This window comes from Myiozetetes cayanensis, unplaced genomic scaffold, assembly GCF_022539395.1.
Source record: "Myiozetetes cayanensis isolate MyiCay16 unplaced genomic scaffold, myiCay2020 scf19, whole genome shotgun sequence".
In the NCBI taxonomy this organism is placed as follows: domain Eukaryota; kingdom Metazoa; phylum Chordata; class Aves; order Passeriformes; family Tyrannidae; genus Myiozetetes; species Myiozetetes cayanensis.
Window position 1 is genome coordinate 13,495,336 of NW_026087400.1, and position 21,952 is coordinate 13,517,287.

Consider the following 21,952-nt stretch of genomic DNA (forward strand, 5'->3'; position numbering starts at 1 on the left):
TACAGCAATTGGTCATTATTAGGGATAAGATGATGGACTGTGTGGGTGTTTGACTTGCACAGTAAGTCTGTTACTGTGGGTTTTGTTGCACACATGAAATGCAAAAATCAGATAATGGAAGAAATTCAAGAAGGCTTTAGACCATAAACACCCAAAGCAATATTGGTACGGATGTCAGTGATGGCAGAGGACAGATCAAGGGAGGTTCAAGCTACGGATTATTATTCCTTACATTAGAAAACAGGTATTTACATGGGTCATTAACAATTTCCCACTACGTGCTGGTTTTTGTCTGCTTTTCAGAACAACCAAACAACCAAAAGAATTATTAAGTGACTGCTTTACCCATCTGCTGTACTTGAGTGGTCCTGTGAACCCCATTGCTTCTATTATCCTTGTGAAAGCACCCACTTTCTCTTCAGTTGGCTGCAAGGAATCTTTTGCAGAAAGGTGCTGTAAAATTGAAAAAGCACATATTTCAGTCTCAGCAATTACATCTGACAAATCATTTCAGCTAGAAAAGACACAAATTTAATAGGGAATTTTAGGGGTTTTGTTTATTGTCTTTTTTTCAACAAAACAAACACATATTTAGGTCTTCTCTGAAAATATTACCCTGGTTTTCCTGTGTGATGTTCTTTTGTTCATGAATGCAAACATTGCATAACCATTATAATAAAAACGTCCCATTGGAAGCTCTGTAGAGAAACCTGCTTTCCAAAATATGGCTTCTGTCTTAAGACTCCCATACTCTTTCTAGCTCTGTGTCTTTAATTGGGTTTAAGTTTTTTTGCACAAAAAACAAGCAAACAAATCACAGAAAGAGAGTAAATAAAGCTAACCTTTTACATTCCCTCTCTTCCTCTCCCAAGCATATCATACCCTAGAGTAATTACACATTCCAGAAACCAATCAGCTCCATTTTAAAACCAGTGAAGCTACACAAACCCACAGTTCTCACCAAAAAGCTCCCTCAGATTGTTATTCCCCTTCAGCTAAACTATGTGGTCCTTGCAGAAAACCTAGACCAGGAAAGCATTTATTCTCCCAGGATTTGCAGTGCCTGCAAATATGAAGATAAATATTCACTTCCAGATCAACCCCCCACCTTAAACACCTCTGGGCTGATGCTGTGGCTTAACCCCAGGGGGCAACTGGGGATGGGGGACAGAACTGTGAGGGTAAAAGTGAGAAAACTCAGGGGTTGAGATAAAGGAGTTTAATTAGTTGATCAGAAACCACACACACATGCGAAGCAGCACAAGGAATTCATTGCCCACTCCCAGGGAGGCAGGTTCAGCCATCCCTAGGACAGGCAGGCTCCATCACAGTCATGGTGACTCGGGAAGGCAAACACCATCACTCCAATCATCTCCCTTTCCTCCTCCTTCCCACGGCTTTGTGTGTGAGAATGATGCCATATGGTCTGGGATGTCGCTGGGGTCAGCTGGGATCAGTGTTCCTCCAATCCTTGTGCACCCCCAGCTATTCCCCTGGTGGGGTGAGGAGCAGAAAAGGCCTGGACTCTGTGCCAGCCCTGCTCAGCAGGAACTAAAACATCCCTGTTATCAGGACTGTTTCCAGCACACACCCAAACCACAGCCCATATCAGCTGGGAAGAAATTCAACACTACCCCAAACCCAAATCAGCACAACTGGTAAGAAAACCTCCCGGCATTCTGTCTCTGAGCACCCTGGCAGCAGCAATCAGCCATCAGGAATTACCACTGGTACTCCAGCAAATAATTTCCATGAATTAACTCTGCAGTATAGACCTTTAGCTATCACCAAATGACTCCATTTTTAACCCATTTTTTGCACACGAATCTCCTACATACACTCGAGGAAACACAGCTGAGAGCCTTACAATCTGAGAAAGCTCCCTGACCAAAGAAATGTTACACTGCTTTCAGTTGCTGGCATTTTACCCCAAACAATTCCTCCTGACACATTAACATACTAAGAAAAGGATTTTCTTAGCAGGGAAGCAATTTAGCAACACCAGGGCTGCCACACATGGCCAGAACAATGAGACCAGGCTGCCAACTCCAACAAGGAGCAGCAGCAGCTCCCTGGAGAAGACACACAAGCAGAGAAACAGCACCCCCCCTCCCCCAAGCTTCCTGGGGTGTACCTGTCCAGCTTTTGACAGGCATTCTCCCACTAGAAAATGTATCCAGCCATGTTTGGCAGCTCCAGTTGGATGCCCCTTCAGTACCCCAGGGTTTGAAACTCTTGAACCTCCATAACACAAAGGTGTGGAACGCTGAGGTTTCGTGGTTTAACGATGTAAAAGCTGTGCCTGTTTTACATCCAACCTTGTCCTTTGGACTAGTGACCTTTAAAGGTCCTTTCCAACCCAAACTATTCTATGACTGATTTCACTGGACGCTCCCAGTTTTCCTCTAAGAACCTGCAAACAACCATTTTCTATTCCACTTTTCAGTCTTTTATGACTTTTATAGGCCACTTTCATACATATGCCCATCTTCTAGTTTAGAAGGGTCCTGAAATAGGACCTACACTATTCTGAGCACCATTTCAGCATCTGTGAGTCACTCAGTAAGATAGTGTCACACTGCCCAGGACCTCTTGGGATACTCAGATCCTTCTCTGATTGTCTGAACTGTTCACCCTGTCCCCTCCCACCATCCAGAACTAAAGTGTCTGCAAAGGCAATTCCCACCCTCTGCCACATGTGATGGACCCACTGAGTCTACTGGCAGTATGTGAATATTTAAACCAAATTTTAGTACCTCCTCTTCAAGAACAACTCATGCAATATTCTCCTCTACACTACAAAGGACCCCTAACCTTCCACTGTAACTCCATAATCCCCCTCCAGCCAGGCAATGATAGGAATTGCTCAATGCAGAACCTGTGTCCAATAACCACTGCCACACCAAACTCACTAAATCAACCTTCATCTCCTCCACAGCAACTACAGTCACACTGAACCTCTAGGGAACCCAGGCAGAACTTCACCACGGGCCTCTTATGTACAAGTGCATTATGAAGCCTCCCTCAGTAGAGGTCTTTCATTACACAGAGGAAGTTAAAACCCAAAATCATCTCAATTCAGCTGCTGTTAGCTCATCACTAACACAATGACTGGCCAGCAAGCAGGTTTTTCCTAAGAAATGCCATGACTCTGGCTTCATTCCTCTGCAAGTCAGCCTGGACTAGCTCAGGAGATGGAGAGGAGATTTAAGCAGGGAGTGCATGGTTCAGCCAAGTGCAACTAAACAGCCCTATAATCTATAAAATCAGGTCTAGGAATCACCAGGACAAGGAGGGGGGAGCAGGTGAGTGGCTCTGTGGTGCTTAGTTGCCAGTTGGGCTTAAACCATGACACACAGAGAGAAAAACTTCAAAAATATGCTGTATAACTCACTCAAAACAAGCTCATCAAGACACTGCAAGGGACATAAGCCCACCTCAGGCTGCCTTTCCTGCTCAATGCAGTGCTTAAAGCAAACAATCTTCTTAATTTTGACACTAAACATAAATTGAAACATCTGGGGCTCACCATTAATTCCAAACCACTCTACCACCAGGACTGCCCAGCCAAGTTCACATTTCAAAGATGAGTAAGTACTTCTCTATTCAAAATAATGAAGCTGCTGTCCAAAAACCCACCTCAAACCTACTCTGCTGTAAACTGCTTCCTCTCTGGTCATAAATCCTGCCTGGCTTCTTACACCAAGGCTATTTTAACCAGTTTCCCAATTCATCTTTCAACTCTTGGACCCCTCCCCTAGTCCTTTCCAACACATCAAAAGCAAGTCTTGAGTCCTGCCTTGAAGATCTTCGTGCCACTCCTGGTTTGTTGGATCTGCTATCACTGCTCTCCCAGACCTGCCCTGCACATGCTGCTTGTGTAGCAATCAGAGAGCAGTGCAGGCAGGAACAGGGATTAGGGAGCCTGGGATTACACCTTTAGCTCTGGCCATGATAAATTGTGCAACCCCTTTTGACATGCCTCAATCTCCCTGCCTGCAAGGTGTTTGTTATCTCACCAGCTGAAAAACACTGAAAAATGGACTAAAGAAAGGAAAAGGTCTAGTTAAGAACTAAATGGAAAGAGAAGCCAGGGCTTCTTTCCTTGCACACATTTCCTTGTTTTCCTTCATTTTTTCAATCATGTCAAAATAACTAATTCTAAATCCTTCTTAGTTATGTACCTCTAACTCTACACCAGCAAAATACACTACTAGGTAGAGAGCAAACTGGGATTGCTGCTTTCATGGAAGATTTACCCCTCAATCTCTAGCTTACTTCTTTCTTCTATCATTTCTCCTATCATTTCTCAGGCATACATTCCATTTTGCCATTTTCTTCACACTGGGTTAACAAGAGCCAAGTCAGGATAATAGCTGAGGAATGCTGACAGCCTTCATTTAAGTGGTAAACTAATCTTATGGAGTTGATTCACGCTCCAGAAAACTTCTATTTCAAGACAAAATACAATAAATGTACAAGACACATAGACCACAGATGAACAGTAAATAAATTATTAGACAATAATTAGCTGTTACTAGTGGATTGAATGACAATTTTCAGTGTTTAGCAGATACCAAAACTGTCATCACACTTTATTCCCAAGCTAAAGAATCAGAAAACATCCCGTCACTTCAAATATGTCCAGAAGGAATATCTGCTCTCCACACCAATACCTACTCCCCTTGACTTAATTTCTTTCCTCATTGGAAGGAAACCCTCAGGATTATCACTGGAACCTTCACCCTGATAACCCAGCTGTAACTGCACCCTCCAATGCCAGCCCTTCATTTGCTGGAAAGGAACAGAATTCCTTCTCAAATGACTGGACCCACTGTTGTCACCACTCTAAAATATCTTAATGAAAAGCTGAGTCCTCTTCCCTTCGTCCTGGGAAGTGTTTTGCCTCCTGTCCCCGTTTAATCCCCAGTACAATAAAAACATGCAGCTCTTCTCACCTGATTGGTGTTGTAAAAGGATCTGGTTTGCTGTGTGGTGGCTCCCCTGGCTGGAATCCATCCCCGACAGAATCTGGGCAGTCGGAAGGGGCCAGCCTTGTGTCTCTAGTAAAAAGAAAATAAAAGAAAAAGATTAAGAGATCATTGACTTCACTTTACATCAACAATCACCCTTAGTTTGCTAATTAGTTTTGGCTAATGCTGAAAAACTTTATATCAAAAACCCCACAAATTTATTATCATAACTGTTACAAACAAAACAGCTGTCCGTGCTTGATGCTCCACACCATTCATTTTCCAGTGTTCCACAAATGTACTGATGGAACAGACTGGTAGAACACTCCACTGAAAAACCACAGGCTGACTGCTTTCACTACTTTCAATTATGGGTTTGTCTTTATTTAAAGAATAAATCTGTTTCCTGACCTTGCAGACAAACAGACTTTATGCTATTTTTGTCTACAACTTTATAGCCCATTTAATTGCCTTTGTGGAAGGACTTGAGAAAACACAATTTACAGGGTAAAGGCTATCCCTACAACCACTATAACTTCAGAGCACGTGACTTGTATCACAGAGCTACTGCACGACAGAGAAAACTCTCAAGTTGGAGAGAGCAGGCTCCCCAGGAAAGAAGCTGCACCCTGAACAAAACACTCCTCACAGCCTCTCAGCACCCCCAGCTTAGCAGTACCTTGTGTATAAATTAAATCAAAGTAAATATCCTGTTCAGAGCACTCCTCCCCAGACAGGTACTGAATGTACTGGTGGCTCAGAGTGAGCCCAACTTCATCAGTAACCTCACAACTGCTCATTTCCCTCCCTCCTCCAAACATCAGATGTTACTTGGTATGGACTGTGCTTTAATAGTAGGGTTGTGTCACAAAATCACCAGCAATTTTCCTAGAACTGGAAGGTCTTCTCTGAGAAAAGACACTCAGGCCAAAGAAGCTTACAGGGAATTTCTAATTGTGAACATCATGGCTCTATGGCACGAGATGTGATACAAAGGAGGATGAAGAAGAGGCTTAACCCCCTTGTTCTTCACTGACTGCAGGAAGGAAACACCAGGAGACAGAGCCGGCATCTCTCCATTTTCTACATGTTTTTCACCCCTTTCTCATTAAGTGCTACCACACGATGCTCCAGATGATTTACTCTGGACAGACACACCCTGGCACTGTGCCTGCTGGCACACAGCTGGAAGCCAAACTGCAGCGCTTCCACTGGAGCAACACTAAATGTTGTGCTCAGCGAGGTAAACATCCATCAGTACTAGGAAGTCCAAGGCCAGTGTACAGTGGAGACATCCTGTAAAATAAAGTGTTCGGGAAAATAAGGTGCTGGAGATTACGTGCAATTGTGACCGGCTTGTAAGAGCTGCTTTGGAAAAGTGACACCTACATTTGGACTTCTGCACTTAAATCTCCTCACGACAGATCATTTAGACCTATTAAATAATTAAATAATTTCGATCTATTAAAAGACAGAGCTGGAATGAAGACGTGTAACAAAGAGTGGCAGCTCACCCTTTTTGCAGCACAGAGCTCTAGAGCTGCCTCGATATTTCAGCAATACACAGCGAAGACATCACTTTTGAAAGACTCTTTATTGAAAAAACCACGACTTTTCCTTAGCAATTTCAGCTCGTTCCATTTTTGTTTACACAGTTTAACGTGCTCTGGTATATCCTACCTGGAAAATACTGCAGAGCATCCGTCTACACTGGCCCGGGACTGCGGCGGTCTGGAGCAATCCACTGCATCCTGTTAGCCATTGACTTACTCCAGTCTGGCAGCTCTGCAACAGGGACAGGAGCAGATGAAGAAAAGGACCCAAACATGCAGAAATAGTTTAACTGTCCTTCTGCTTCCACAGGTTTTATTCATTCATACAACAAGAACAACAAGGAGCTGTGTCAGGGCAGGCTCAGGGTGGATCTCAGGACAAGGTTCTTCCCCCAGAGGGTGGCTGGCACTGAACAGGCTCCCCAGGGCAGTGGGCACGGCCCCAAGGCTGCCAGAGCTCCAGGAGGGTTTGGACAACGCTCTGAGGGACAGGGTGGGATTGTTGGGGTGTCTGTGCAGGGCCAGGAGTTGAACTGGATGATCCTGGTGGGTCCCTTCCAGCTGAGGATATTCTAACAATCCTTAGATTCAACTCTCAACTTGTGCTTGACAGGAGTATAAATTCTGATTATAAAAATATTTTGCCTTCCAGTACAAGTATCCAAGCCAAGTCTGATGGCAGAAACAGATGAGTGGAAGGAAATGGTGGGCTGTCTACATCACAAAACCACACCACAGTTTTTCAGTCTGTACAATAAATTCAAATGCTCAAGAAGCATTCTTCAATTGACAGAGTGAGCTCCAAAAAGCCCCCATCCAACTCGCAGCTTTTATGTATCTTTGTCTTACTTTACCCAGGCACGGCTAAGAATTTTAGTATTTCAAAAGCACATATTGTCCCAATAAATTTCACTGAAGACAATTATTTTCTGTTATGAAAATGTCAGTAATATGGAAAGAGATGGAGTTTTCCTTGCCTGCACTTTCTTTGCATCTTTCATTTTCTGCAATATTCAAGTTAGTACAATATTTGCCTCCTTCATACATGCACTACACTAATACTGGAAATAATATATATATTATATATTATTAGAATGGATTGCCTTTATCTAATAAAAACAGCTTTATTTTCAACTATAGCAAGATGACTCTACTTCTGCTTTTTCAGTGTAACATCTCTGCTCAGCAAGTGAGATTATGAAAACGATACATTTCCATTCAAAAAACCATTTCACATGAGTACCACAAAGCACTCCTTGAGCTAACCCGGTGTCCTTCCATGAACAGTTTAACAAACACTTCAGTGAGAAAGAAGTCACCATTTTTTATAACCAATTTTGACAAGATTCCAAGGATCTGACAGAACTTCTGTGAGGCTTTTTCTCTGTAACAAGAAGGAAAACGTGCCCAGGTTGGGATTTAGAGCTTGAACATACTGGGGGTTATAGCTGTTGAAAAGCACAACTGCAACAAAACCAGGTAAAGACATATGAAAACATAACATAAGTTGAGATGTGATAAACAATCCAGTAACAAAGAAAACAGACACCAGCAGAAAGCAGGGAACACCAGGAGCCAGGGAATTTTGTCTAAGCCAGAATCACTGTTTGCAGAGCACAACCCTCCTTTCAAATTACAAGTGATACTTTTGTTTGGCTGAGAGAAAAAGTACCAAGCCTAAACTGAAGAGGATTTGCTCAGGAACAGCCTGCAGGCAGCTGCCTTGTCAAGATGGAAGAATATCACTATATGGTCTTCTAAATGCTCTTGGCAACCATTAGGAAAGTCTTAGGTAGCAGACAAGCTATTCATCAAGATCTCTTGGGAAAAAAACAGCTTTATCCTAATGGCAGGATTAATGAGCAGAGCTGAAACGTCTGGACAATCATCAGGACCCTACCATACACCAGGAGGTGTACCCAAGGAAGGATTGAAGACAGACAACAAAAGTAATTTTCCTTATTTCCAGTAGAAAGAAGAGACACGGAACGTTCGAAGATTTGCTTTTATACAAGTAATAATAATGGCCAGTCTTCGCGAGCGAAGATCCGGGGAAGGTCTTTCCACCTTCCAGCCTGCGCATTGGATTTTTTAGGTGAGACACAGTGTGCGCGGAACTGAGCCCACCCTTTAATCCTAAGGTTCATCTGCCGGGGCCAAGCGAGCTTGGACGGTGGCAGCGAGGTCCTTAGGACGTAGGTGGGTTGCCTTTAAGGGCTAACGAGCCCCACCTGCCCGGGAGTGGCCCTGACCGGGAATCGAACCCGGGTCTCCGCGGTGATAGCGCGGCGCCTTTACCACTAGACCAGCAGGGGCTCCTTTATACAAGTAGGCAACCACTAAATTCTAATGCAGCAACAAGTGCTGGGAGGTGCCAGGGATGAGCAGTGCTTGTGCTGAACGCTGGTGCACTTCAGATCACAAAATGGCAAAGAACTCCATCTCCTCCCCTCTAACGAGAAATGTCTGCTCAGGCTGAAAAACTGAATCAGCTCCCTTTGCCACCTGAATGCCAGCAGCAGATGGGCAAGGAGCTGCCCAGGGACAGGTAAGCCCAGCAGGCAAGTCCTTCCCCTTCAGAAGCAGGTTTTCAATGCAAACCCTGCCCTGGGGGTGCGGCTCCACGGACAGCTGAACCCATCTGGTGCCTCACTGCTCCCCCACTGCTCTCCCTGCTCCCCTTCTGCGTGGCTTCCCCCTCCTTGTCTGCTGGCCACTGCCTCTTCAGTGCTTTAAAACTCCACAAAACTATTTTTATGTTGCCCCTGTTCTGCTGCTCCAGAATTGGGACCATAGGGGCCAAGAAAAATGCTGGAGGAGGCAATTGCAGCAACAGAGGAAGGACAGGAGCACAGAGAAAGGGCAGGGATGGGAGGAGGAAGCAGGAACTCAAGCTCGCTCCACTTCAGCTGCTCTCGGGCAGGTTTGTGCTTGGCTGCTTTCACCTTGAGAGTGGAAAGGACAGGGCTCACCGTGCCATGAAAACCACACCCTGAGCCATCGGCTCTGAGAACTTGGTGGATTCATTTCGTGAGTGGAGATTGCCCTCTGGCCAAAGGCCTTTCCTGTTCCTGGGAAATCTCTCCCCACTTAGCAGTGCTGGCCATCCGTGTATTTGTGTGGTGGCACAAGATCAGACCCAGGTACAAAACTCCCTTTTCTAGACTATATGCTAAAAAGAAGAGCTCTGTTGCATAGACTTTAAAGGCCAACAGAAAGAAAAATGCACATGAATGCATGGGAAAAAAAGAAAAGAGTGGAGTGATTAGATATCCACTCATTCGCAAGAACCCAAACTCTTCCAACTTGAATCACTAGGGCTGGAAAAGCCCATCAAGTCCAACTGCCGGGTCCACCACCAACCTGTGTCCCCACGTGCCACATCTACCCGGCATTTCAACACTTCCAGGGACAGTGACTCCACCACTGCCCTGGGCTACCTGTGCCAGTGCCTGACCAGCAACACAGGAATGGGAATCTTTACATTATCCTTGATATCAAACACCTGAAATGAGAAGAGAAACTCGAAGAAAACACACTAAGCCCAGAGGAGCCCCACACTGACAGACAAGTGTCTCCAGCCCAGACCCTCACACGACAGAATCACAGAGTGAGTTAGGTTGGAAAAGACCTCTAGGATGACCAAGTCCAACCTATGACCCAACACCAGACCATGGCACTGAGTGCCATGACCAGTCTTCCCTTAAACACCTCCAAGGACGGTGACTCCACCGCCTCCCTGGGCAGCCCAACCCAACGTCTAAATCACTCTTTCTGGGCAGAAATTCCTCCTAGTGTCCAACCTGACCCTCCCCTGGCACAGCTTGAGGCCGTGCCCCCTGGGAGCAGAGCCCGACCTCCCCCGGCTCCCCCCCCCTTATCAGGGAGTAGGAGATGGCGAGAAGGTTCCCCCTGAGCCTCCTTTTCTCCCTCACAGCTCCCTCAGCAGCTCCTGGTGCTCCAGACCCTTCCCCAGCTCCGCTGCCCTTCCCTGGACACGCTCCAGCCCCTCAGTAACCCTTCTGCAAACACAAACTCTGCGGGGAAAAGCTCGACCCGCTGCTTCGCCGGACACCACCGCGGGGCTGAGGGGAGGGGAGGGCGGCGGGAGCGGCGCCCGCTGACACCCCTCGGGGTGCGGGGGGACAGCCCCGGCCCCACACGCCGCTCGTCCCCTCGGCGGCAGCAGCAGCAGCGCTCGCTCCCTCCCTCCTTCCCTCCTTCCCTCGCTCACCAGGGCCCGCGCCAGCGCCGCCATCAGTGCCCGGCAACCCTTCCGTCACCGCCGCCCGCCCCTTCCGCGGGAAGTGCCGGCAGCGGCGGAGGGACGGCGGGGAGGGCGGCGAGGGCGGCGATGGCGGCGAGAGCGCTCCCACATACAGGGGCGTTTCGTCCCACACACAGGGGGGTTCCCTCCCGCACACGGGGGGTTCGCTCCCGCACACAGTGGGGTTCGCTCCCACACACAGGGGGTTCGCTCCCACACGCAGTGGGGTTCACTCCCCGGTGCGCAACGAGCCGATCATGACACGCTCGAGAATTAATGTAGCTGTGTCTCCGTGGGAAGGAGAGCGCCGTCCCCCAGCATTCAAAGGGCGGGTTGTGGGCTGCCCACGGAGTGTTAGGGGGAGTTCCCGCTCTGGACACTGAGGAGCCCCCCTGGCAGTCACGCTCCCAGGGGCTTTCACTGCTGGGACTGCAGCTCCTCCACGGTGACCTGACAGGTCTGGCTTGGCTCCTCACACACCCCTCACGCAGACCAGGTTTCCCATGGCAGCGTCTCAGATGTCTCATTCCGTAAGGCAATTTATTCGTGGCGCAGTAACACAGAAACACCTTGAGCTGGTGCCTCTGAGGAGCTCCCCCAAACAAGGAACCTCTGGGCTTTTATACTCTCACAGTCTACCTGTGTAAGTCTCACTCTTCCTCCCAAGTCTTTGCCTCCTGCTGTCCTGTCCATGTCCATCCCTCTCGCTGTCATGACTGGTCGTCATCTCCTTTGTTATCCAAGAGGTCAGCAATTCCTAGCTCCTGCTGTGTGTCTCAGTTCACAGCCTCTTTGCTCCCACCCAGAGTTCAATCTTCATACCAATCTGCAGTTTACAAGCAGAGCTACCTGGACTACGTGTATTCCTCAACAGTGAATGCCGGGAACAGCTTTCTGACCTGTCACATTTTGTGCAGGATCAATCCCTGGACATCCTCAGATTTGGAGCTTGGCTACAAATTGCAGAGATTGGGTCCAGAAAGTGAATCAAAGTACCTTTCCTTGGGAAGGGAAACACCTATTTCTCCTGTTGCTGCTGGAGATGATCATCTTCCCCATGGGGGTAAAGGCCAACAAGACTTTTTCTATCCTGGCACCTTTTATGTGTGAACAATCCTCCTATGTATTCAATATTGGAGTTGGTATCATAAATCTTGGTGGTGGGGCCCTGAATGGGAATGACAGTGCTTTTCCGTGGGAAGGACAGCACCAAGCCCCAGTGTTTCCTTTCTCACTCAGAACCTTTTGTGTTGTGGCGATCCCTGGGCCTATTCACTGTTGGAGCTCGGCTCCTGATGCCAGAACTGGGGGCCTGAATGTGACTGACACCACCTTTCCTTGAGAATGGAAGCACCTATTCTTGGTGCTGCATGTGATCGTCTGCCCAGTGGAAGAAAAGGTCACCAAGTTTATTTATTTCCGAGTTGCGCAAGCCTGGGTGCTCGGTGGTATTCCACAAATCCAGTGCACCCCTCCGGACTTTGAGCAGCGTTATTTACACACAGAAATTCAGAGTTAGAAACTTCCCAAGTACAGCCCCTCTATTAGGACTGGTTAGTCATTTCCATACAAGTTATGTCATCTGGAGGTCTTTTTGACCTGCAGGCATGATTTTTAGTATTGCAATGAACGTGGTTCAGCTGTACAATGCATGGACCTTGAGTATTTTCACAGAATCTCAGAATATGCTGAGTTGGAAGGGACCCACAAGGATCATCCAGTCCAACCCCTGGCCCTGCAGAGGATCATTCCCAAAAGTCACCCCCTGTGCCCCAGAGGATCATCCAAACCCTCCTGGAGCTCTGGCAGCCTTGGGGCTGTGCCCACTGCCCTGGGGAGCCTGTTCAGTGCCAACCACCCTTGGGGGAAGAACCTCTTTCCAATATCCAACCCAAACCTGCCCTGACACAGCTCCAGCCATTCCCTGGGTGCTGTCCCTGGTCCCCCCAGCGCAGAGCTCAGGGCCTGCCCCTCCTCAGGAAGCTGGAACTGCAGTGAGGTCTCCCCTGAGTCTCCTCCAGCTGAACACACCAAGTGCCCTCAGTGTCCTCACACGGCTTCAAATCAAGGCCCTTCCCCAGTTTGTTGCCCTCCTTTGGACACTCTCCAATGGCTCAATCTCTCCCTTCCATTGTGTCCCCCCAAACTGCCCCAGTCTTGCAGGTGAGGCCACCCCAGGGCAGAGCAGAGCGGGACAATCCCCTCCCTGATGCCCCCAGCACAGGGTTGGCCCTCCTGGCTTCCAGGGCACTGCTGACTCAGGGCCAAGTGGCCACTGACTACCCCAGGGCCCTTTCCCAGCACTGCTTTCCAGCCTCTCATTCCCACTCTGTCCATCCATCTGGGGTTGCCCCATCCCAGGGACAGAATGTGGCCCTTCCCCCTGTTGAACTTCCCATGGTTGGTGATTCCCAGCCCTCAGATCTGTCCAGGTCCCTCTGCAGGCCCTCCGTGCCCTCCAGGGACTCAACAGCCCCTCCCAGTTCTGGGTCATCTGCAAACTTGCTCTGTGTCCCTTCCAGTGCTGCATCCAAGTCACTGATGGAGATGTTGGAGAGCACAGGGCCCAAGATGGAGCCCTGGGGAACCCCAGTAGTGACAGGTCACCCAGCCTGATGTCACCCCAGTCACTGCCACCCTCTGTGCCCGACCCATGAGCCGATTGCTCACCCAGCACAGGATGTGTTTATCCAGCTGTGGGATGGACAGTTTGTCCAGAAGGATCCTGGGAGACACAGGATCAAAATCTTTGCTGAAATCCAAAAAGATCACATCAACTGGCTTCCCTTGATCAAGCAGGCAGGTCACCTTGTCATAGAAGTTAGCAATGTATACATTGACATACATCAACATCTTGATAAACTACATCCTTAAAGCTTGTTAGCTCCAGGGGGTGCTCCTGCTGCCTGTTCCATTGATCAGCTCTTCTTTCTTGCTCATTAGGCTTGAAAGTACACAAAGACCTTACAAAAAACATCCTGACTTAAGACAATCTTGACATATCCCACACTTTGCAACAGCAGGGAAGGCTCTGGGCCGGTGCTGGGGTTCAGTTCAGAAGGGGTGAAGGTGGCACCTACTCACTGCTATCAGCTCTGTCCGAGCTCAGGGGCAGCAGAGAGAGCAGCGTGGAAGCAGCTGTGTGTCCTCTGGCTGGGGTTGGTCAGGCCACCCTGGCTGCCCCAAGCACCAGTGTGAGCCTGCACAGGTGCCAGCACTGGGATAGGACCAGGAGAACACAGCAGCCAGAGCCCCCCGAGCCAGCACCTTGCTTCCAGGAGCCATCCCACCTGTCTCTGCCAGGAGCCATCCCACCTGTCCCTACTGCGTGTTCCCTGCTCCTGGCTGCTGCTGGCCCCGGCTTTCACGAGGCCACAGAGTGACCCGATGGGGTGAACCGAGCGGGCTTGTTTTGCCAGGTTAGGCTGAATCTGGATCACATCCACATCACCTCGCAAATGCCAGTGCTGGTGCAGATGTGAGTGGCAGCAGCTGGGGCAGGGCGTGACGCTGTGCTCCCGGCGGCAGCGCTGCCTTACAGGGCTTGGGGAACTATAACATTCTCCTCCTCTCTTTCCCAGCACGTTAACTGGGATGTCAGCTTCTCGAGAGGGCAGTAGCGGCTGCTTTAATGGCCCTGAAACTCCACAGTAGTCCTTAGAAATCCTTCATATGTTCTTAAATGTCAGGCCTCAGGGGGCCAATGGAATCACCTGCCTGGACCTCCTTTCCACAGGCATCCCTGTGCCTGCAGCGGGTCTTTCCTGGGATCTAACTGTGTCTGACAACGTGTTCCATGAACAAGTTGTTCTGACACGGGGCTGGATGTTGAACAACACATGGAACTGTGGATCTCTGTCAGGGAAATGCTACATTTCATTTCATTCTTGTGCCTGTGGTGAATTCTAGGCAGGAAGGTTAAAAACTAGTTCTGCTTCTTTTTAATTGCTGAGCTGTCCTCATTTTAGACTCAAAGCAGTATTAAATACCATTGTTAACAGCAAATTTTTTGTGAGAAGGCAGTGGAGGAGAACGGTTACATTTTTCTGAACCCTCTGCCATTAATGAGTTACAGTCATTAAAGGTGACAAAGCTCAAGAAGCCCAGTGTGTTGTCGTGAAGAGAAAAGGCCCCTGCCACCAGCGGAGTCTCTCAGTGGTGTGACATGGTCTGTCCATCACAGCAGGCACTTTAGAACTGAGATCTGTGTGATAAATACTGACACTCACCTGGGTTTGTGTTAGTCCTACCTAACGATGCACAGGAGGGTTCTGACACATTTCAGTTGGAGAAAGTTACTGCCCTTCCTAAGATTCCCCAGCCTGTCACAGTTCCATCATTCCCATGTAGCACCAAGCCCTTTCCCATCAGTCTGGCTGGACACAGCTGCCTCAGGGCACCGCACAGCACAGCACTGCCTCCAATGGACACGGGGCACCAAGGGTTGCCTACGGACCTGAATTTCAATTTCAGCTCTAAAGGGATTCCCTCACTCAGAGCACTGGCAATTCATTATCCTTTAGGTACACTCTTGCTGTCCTCAGGTTCCTCCTCTCAGCTCTGCTCAGTTGGCACCTCCATGGCTGCGTGGGCCTTACCTCAGTGACAATGACTCCTCCTTGTGGAACTGCTCCCGGGAGAGCACTTGAACCAGCAACAAGCAGTCCCAGAGCCCATCAGCAGAGTTCCTATCTGGCTGCTGGTGTCCTGTCATCCGAGGCCACCCAAGTGGCACACAGACTGGCTGTCAGGTGTGTGCTGGAACATGCTGGGGAACATCAGCAGTGGCCTCAGGTGTGTTGGCAACCAGGTGGCTGAACAGGGAAGAAGGATCAGAAAGGCTATGGTGATATTTAATGGCTATAATGAATTATAAACTAACTTTCTCATTATTTATAATAATAATTAATTTTTAATATATTATATTTAATGAGCCTCAATGATATTTAATTGATGCCTGATTTGGCCTCAGTCCTGTCTTCTCCCTTACTTGCAAGCCTGGCTTTGAGTTTACCATTCCAAGAGCAGCTGTTACAGGGAGGAGATAAGGGGCCACAAATCAAGGGCTGAGAGAAAGCAATCTAGAGCAGTTTAAGTGAAGGAGAAGTGGAAAACAAAGAGGGACGGAGGGACATCCTTCCCTGAAAGTGCTAAGACATGCTGGAGAACAGCGGTGGTGGGGCTGGGTGCACGTGCACAGGGAGAATGAGAGAGGAGACTCAGCAGGCACCGGGGCATGGGGACAGCAACAAGCACAGACTGGGAGTTTGGGGGAGGGCAGAGGCACAGGAGGGAGAGAGTGAGGAATTCCAGAATCTTACTGGTAGCGTAAACATCCAAGCTGGAATCTGCAGGTTAAATCTTCCCTGGATTTTCCACTTTTCAGACTTCAGGCACAGGCACCTTTCTGACCTCTCCTGGTATTTTTTACTTGCCACAATTCCTCCTCTCCTGCAGGGATGATGTTCTGTACAGACCACTCTGCAGTCAGACCCTCTGTGTCTAACTCACCAGGGAACTGATTTTCTGTGTGTTTTCTTACTTTGTGTATTTCTGTCCACTTTCAAGAGGCTTTCCATACACTGCACAGCGATTCTTGGGCTACTGTGGTCCTGAGATTATGGATTTATCCTCTCCTGGGCTGGTTCAGTGGTCATTAACTTCTAAACAAAGGTGTTTAGATATTTGATCTTCCAGTCCCCCTAATTCCCCATCAGTACCTAACTTTCTTTCAAATGTTTTGGTAGCCCATGCTTTTCCTGTTTTCACAGGGAAAAGCAGACTGATCACTTTTATGTAGGCCTGTGCTTCTTCTATATTTTAAACTATAACTGTGCAGCTTAATAAACCATCTTGAAATATTCTAAATGTATAAAGTCCCATAAAAGCCTCTTGTATTTGTCTCAGTCACATGAAGAATCAAAATCAGGTCGATAAGGCAATTGTTAGCCCGGTATTTGCTGGGGAGAGCTCCCTCCTGAAAAACAAACAGAGCTTTAGACTCTTGGGGCAAAAGTACGAATCTTTCAGCTTCGATCTTTCCTCTAATCAGTCTCGAATTCCTTTTTAACCACCTGCTCCTGCTTCTGCAGAAGGAATGTCAGAGGAGTCTCCTGGTCATATGAGGAAAGAGGATCTGTCCATGTTACCTGGGACAAGCAGGGCTGGGGCATTCCAGCTAACAAGAGGGAAAACAGTCTGTGTGGGTATTCCAGGACGTTCTGGAGATCATGATAAAGAGAAACCCAATTGAAAAAACTCAGTCCAGGTCCAGCAGGTCTTATTAACTCTGGTTGTGTGCCAATAGAGCAGGAGTGCCAGCTGGCCCCCTCAGCTATGTGAGTGTCTTTCCCAGCGCTGCAGGTTCTGAAAGGGCCTTGTATGTACCCCCGGAGCCAGTGCGGGTCTGGCAGTGCCTCCTGTCTCATGCACTCCTCTAGGGCTCGAAGCGTAGATCAGTGATAACATATACCTTGGAGCCCTGGTGTATGTGGATTGACTTCTTCCAGAGCTTTCTTGGATGTCTCTGCACTGCTCTTAGCCGAACTCCGAGTTCCAGCAATGTGGTGAGGGGCCACCTGGCCGCACGGGGAAACCCAGGTCTGCTGGATCCCCACCTCTGGCTGCAGCTGGAGGAAAAGGGCATTTCTGAGGTCGAACTGGTGGTTCATAATGAATTTGACAGACTTTCCTTTTGCAAAATTTTTCTCCTTTTTATACAGGACACTTTGAGACCGAGTCCACCCTTCAGAAGACATTACAAGCTGAAAAAGGACTTTTAATGGAAGTTAATTATATTTTAGCAGCATAAAGATGCTTAGTCCTTCCCATAAGACTCATTTTGGGGTATCAGTGTGCATATATTTTTCTATTGCCGTTTCACAGGATAAATGCTATTTAAAAATATGAAATTAAAAAATATTTTTCCAATCCTTACAATGGATTATGGACCTTAAAAAGTTTGGCAAGTATGAGGATCAGTTCCCTGATATGGAATTCCTTGGCTAGGGGTGCAAAGCAGTCCTCGCTCTGGTCTCTAGCAGGGAGTTCCCCCTCTCCTGCACCAGTGCTGCAGGAGGAAAAGCAGACATGAAGCAGAACAGGCAGCTCAGTGCTGCACCTCGCCGAGTTTGGTGAAGCCTGGCAAGCACAACCTGAACTCCATGGCTGAACTGTTCAGGGGGTGTAGAAACAGGACCTGGTTGCTTTTTCCAGGCTTCTATATCCTAGTGGCTGCTGCTACTGTTAAACATGATAAACTCCTATTTGTTCACGTTCGCTGGCCATCAATACTCCCTGTTTGCCGGGGCAAGCCCAGGACTTTCCCCTCCCCACCTGTCAAACCTGGAGTGTGCTTTGGCACCCTGCCACCAGAGTCTCAACGACTTGAGCAGACTGCTTCAGAAACGAGACATCCCAGTACTTAAGCCACCTCTGTTTCATGAGCTTTTCTCCCCATCTGTCTGCTCTCTGAAGAAGAAAGTGTTTGCTGGTCAGAGAGGTTTTCCACTTGCGCCTCCTTCAGCTTTCCATTACCGCTCCGAGGTTATATGGGGTGCAGGGCTATACACTGTACTGTACTATATGCAGAGGTGTTCAGACTTAATTTATTCCCTTCTCCTGGATAAAGATTATTGCAGCTGTGTGTTTTGGAAAACTATCAATGAAGGGAGTTCAGCTCATACAACACACTTTCAATAGAGTACTGTACTCTATATTTCCAGGTTCTGTTTTAATTACACTTGCATATTACCTTGGAGGAAGCTGAAATCTGGAAAATGTTTTCTCATATACCATGTCTTAAACCTTCCTACCTTCTGTTTTATACCAAATACTTTTATGTTTGTGATGAAAACCATATAATATGGGGCAAGCTCTGGCTATCCGGGATAATCTACCAGAGACACACTGTCAGCCCCTCCTAGCACAGACTGAGCAATTCTCACTGAGAAATTGTCCCCATCATCCCTCACCCCACCACCTTCCAGCAGTCAATCCTTCTTCCCTCCCTTCACGTGGCTCCCAACAAGAGCCACCGGAGTTGGCCCCGTGCTGTGAACGGGGCACGTAGTGGCCCTGTCCCGTGGCAGTCAGAGGCTCCTGCTGCTCCAAAGAATCTTGAGGGACTGAGCCACAGGATGGCTCATGCACTGCCAGTGTACTGCCCATACCCCAAAAAAGCAAGGAAAAGGCCCAGCCTCATTAGAGGGGCTGTGTCCAGCAGTGCCCTCCCACAGCCTCCTGGAGCCAGAGCAGCCCAGGAGCACTTGGGGTGCCTGCAGGGCTCCTGCCAGGCCAGGGCAGTGAGCACTGCTCTGGAGTGGCTGCACTGGGCACCACTGGAGAAAAAACAGCCCAGTGTCCAGAACTAAAACCCCCTCGAGACAGCTGGCACTGTGCAGGGAGAGCAGGGAACTTCTGCCAGGAATAAGCTGCTACAAGCAGGTTACAAGCAGGTTACAGAGGTGCCCTGGACTCACAGCAAGAGGTGCAAACCCCCATCAGCAACCCAAGAGCATGGGCTTCTCAGGGCTGACAGCAGAACAAAATCTGTAGGAATCAGGCCTCTGGTCCAGAGCAGCTTTCAAATAACCTTTAAATCCCTGCCAAAGAGAGCACATCTTGATCTTCACATCCTCGGGATGTCTGAGGAATGTCCTGGTACAAAGGGTTTTACTGAATATGTATGAGCAGCAGAGGATCCTGCCCAGCTCTCGAAGGCCAACACTTCAACATTCCAGAAGTACAGATTGCTGCCAGTGTCCTTCTGTGGCTTCCCGAGGAGTTCTCTCCTCCTGGAGGCCTGGGACAGTGGGGAGCCATCCAGCCTGGGACACTGGGCTCTGCTCCAGAGCCTGACACTCCTGAGGTTCCACCTTCACTTGTCTCAAGGCCTCTTCCTAAAGCACAAAGTAACTTTTACTTCATAATGAGTAACAGGAATTACATAAATCTTGTCAAGCGGGGACTTTTTAGTGGCACTAAACTGCTTTTTAAACTCAGCTGTAAACAAGGATTTTCAACTATGAGTCAAGAACTTATAAAATGGAAAGTTTTTCATTAGAAAGCGGTGATTATGGAAAAGCAGGGTCGGTCATAATAGAAAGCTGAGTCTGAACTCCGAATGTGACGCTGGAGCTGAGAGGGAAAGCTGATCCCTGGACTATAAAGGTCAAAATCCAGTAAAAGTAGAAAGTTAGTAGTGCCTCTGTGGCACTGATGAGACTGTTACTGCAACATTAAATGAGTCCTGGTGTTTACATACTAAAAGTATTTGGAGAAGTGAGACCCTAAAGAAAAAAAACCCAAGAAGAAAACATCTGGCAAGGAAGGTGCACAGCAAAAGCAGAATCAAGTCGATCAACCTCTTCCACAGAAAATAAGAGAAAAAAATTCATCACAGTCTGCACAGGTAGAACAATGCCCATGGGAGTAAGTTTTTTCATGTAGCAGACAAAGAAGCCAATTCAGTAATTCAAAGTGGAAACTGGACAGTGGGTAGAAATAGCTGCTTATTAAAAAATGAAGTGCTAATATTCCCAAAATTAGCTTAGAGCTGAATGTGGTAAGCTTTTTAAAACTTTCGGTCTTTAAATCACTCCTGGATCTCCCTTTCCAAATACTTAATACCCAGCTATTACACAGTGTCATTTAACTCCAAGGAACTTTAAAAATAGGCTTTAAAAAAAAAAAATAGATGGGAAAATAGAGACCACATCAGACAGCTGTGCTCCTCTAACAGGACAGTGGCCAAGCCCTGGTAAGTCCTACTGGTTTGAGCCAGGAGGTCCCACTGTATTAGTTCACTCCAAGTTTTGGGCTTTATACAGAACAGAAGAATGGTTTTGCCAAGTCAGACCACGGATTCCATGAACACCATATCCTATAGGGAACAGCAGATCCCTACAAAGAAAATAAGGACAGGAAAAATATTCAGCAAGGTTTGCTCGGCACAGCTTCTGAGCTTCCAGCTACCAGGGGCTCAGAAGGTCCTGTGGCCTCATGGTCAGCAGCTTTTTATAGATTTTTCTTCATTTTTTTTTTAAACATACATGAATTTTAGCATCCCAACCACGGTGTGCTCAGGAGTTCTGCAGCTGGGCTGCTCTGGGGGAATCAGTGTCTTTCTGCTTGCTTCAAACCTGTCCTGAACTGCCATCATTTGGTGCACTGTGGTTCTTGTCTGGGAGAAAACTTGCTCCCAGTTCACATCCTTAGCCCTCATAATTTTTCCTTCTTGACCCAGTCACCTCTCAATGAAGAGCTCCAGTCTAATCACTGCTCTTGCAGAAGCTGTTCCATATTTCCAGTCCTTCTTACTGCCCTTCTCCAGCTCTGCTGTATCCCAGAGTGTTGGAGTTGTGTCAATCCCTGCAGTGCCTGCATATTGTTTTCTCATTTGTTCTCTGTTTCTCTCCCAGTCATTCCTAAAGTTGTGTTTGCCTCCCTGATTGCTCTAAAAGCTGAGCTGACACTTCAGGGACTCTGATTTTTTTTACCTGGGGTAAGCAGGGCTCATCAGGTCCAATGATTCTCACTGTTCCCCCTGCCCTTGTCGCCTGTGAATTAAACTGCCATCCTTCAGCCACATTGGGAGATTCAGTTGGTATCAACAGACCCATAATTTGCTTATAATTGCCAGGTCAGCACAGTCGCCCTTTATAGTACTGAATTAAATTCCTTTTCTCCTGAGTCTCCCAAACCTCTGGAATTTCCCCAGAATTCCAAGATTTATTAAAAATCAGTAGGCTTATTGGTGTGCCTTAAATATTTTAAAACTGAGAACGCCAGCACATGCTCCTCATCACTTTCTTATCTTACTGGCATGGGGAATATTTCATTACTGTTGCAAGAAATGAGTTATTTCTTATGGCTTTTTCTCTTACCAAAAAACATTGCAATGTTTTGGGAGACAGATAGCTCCACTGTGTTTTGAGATGAAGAGCAGGTCATTTTTCTAGACTTCCAAAGAAACAATTTGTATTTAAAATTTCTATACCACTGAAAGATTCAATCTTATCTTTTCTGGAGCTTACTGATCAAATGTTATTATGCTGCTGCCAGTTGCTCAAGTCCTTTCTTTTTCCCTCCTCTCTCCCTCCTCACTCTCGGTGTTTCTTGCCCGTGGGACTCGTCCAGCAGCTGTTCTCACAATGAGA

General features: G+C 47.7%; 1 protein-coding gene across 1 annotated transcript in view; it reads right to left on the reverse strand.

Annotated features, from left to right (window-relative positions):
* Positions 1-10,820, reverse strand: part of LOC126639132 (ubiquinol-cytochrome-c reductase complex assembly factor 1) — a 47,012-nt gene extending 36,192 nt beyond the window's left edge. The window contains exons 1-4 of the mRNA XM_050313682.1: positions 10,761-10,820; positions 6,654-6,758; positions 4,959-5,063; positions 346-453 (exon numbers count right to left, since the gene is read on the reverse strand). Coding sequence (XP_050169639.1) covers positions 346-453; positions 4,959-5,063; positions 6,654-6,758; positions 10,761-10,784 — 342 coding nt within the window. The 5' untranslated portion in view covers positions 10,785-10,820. The remainder of the gene's footprint in view (positions 1-345; positions 454-4,958; positions 5,064-6,653; positions 6,759-10,760) is intronic.
* Positions 10,821-21,952: the final 11,132 nt, after the last annotated feature.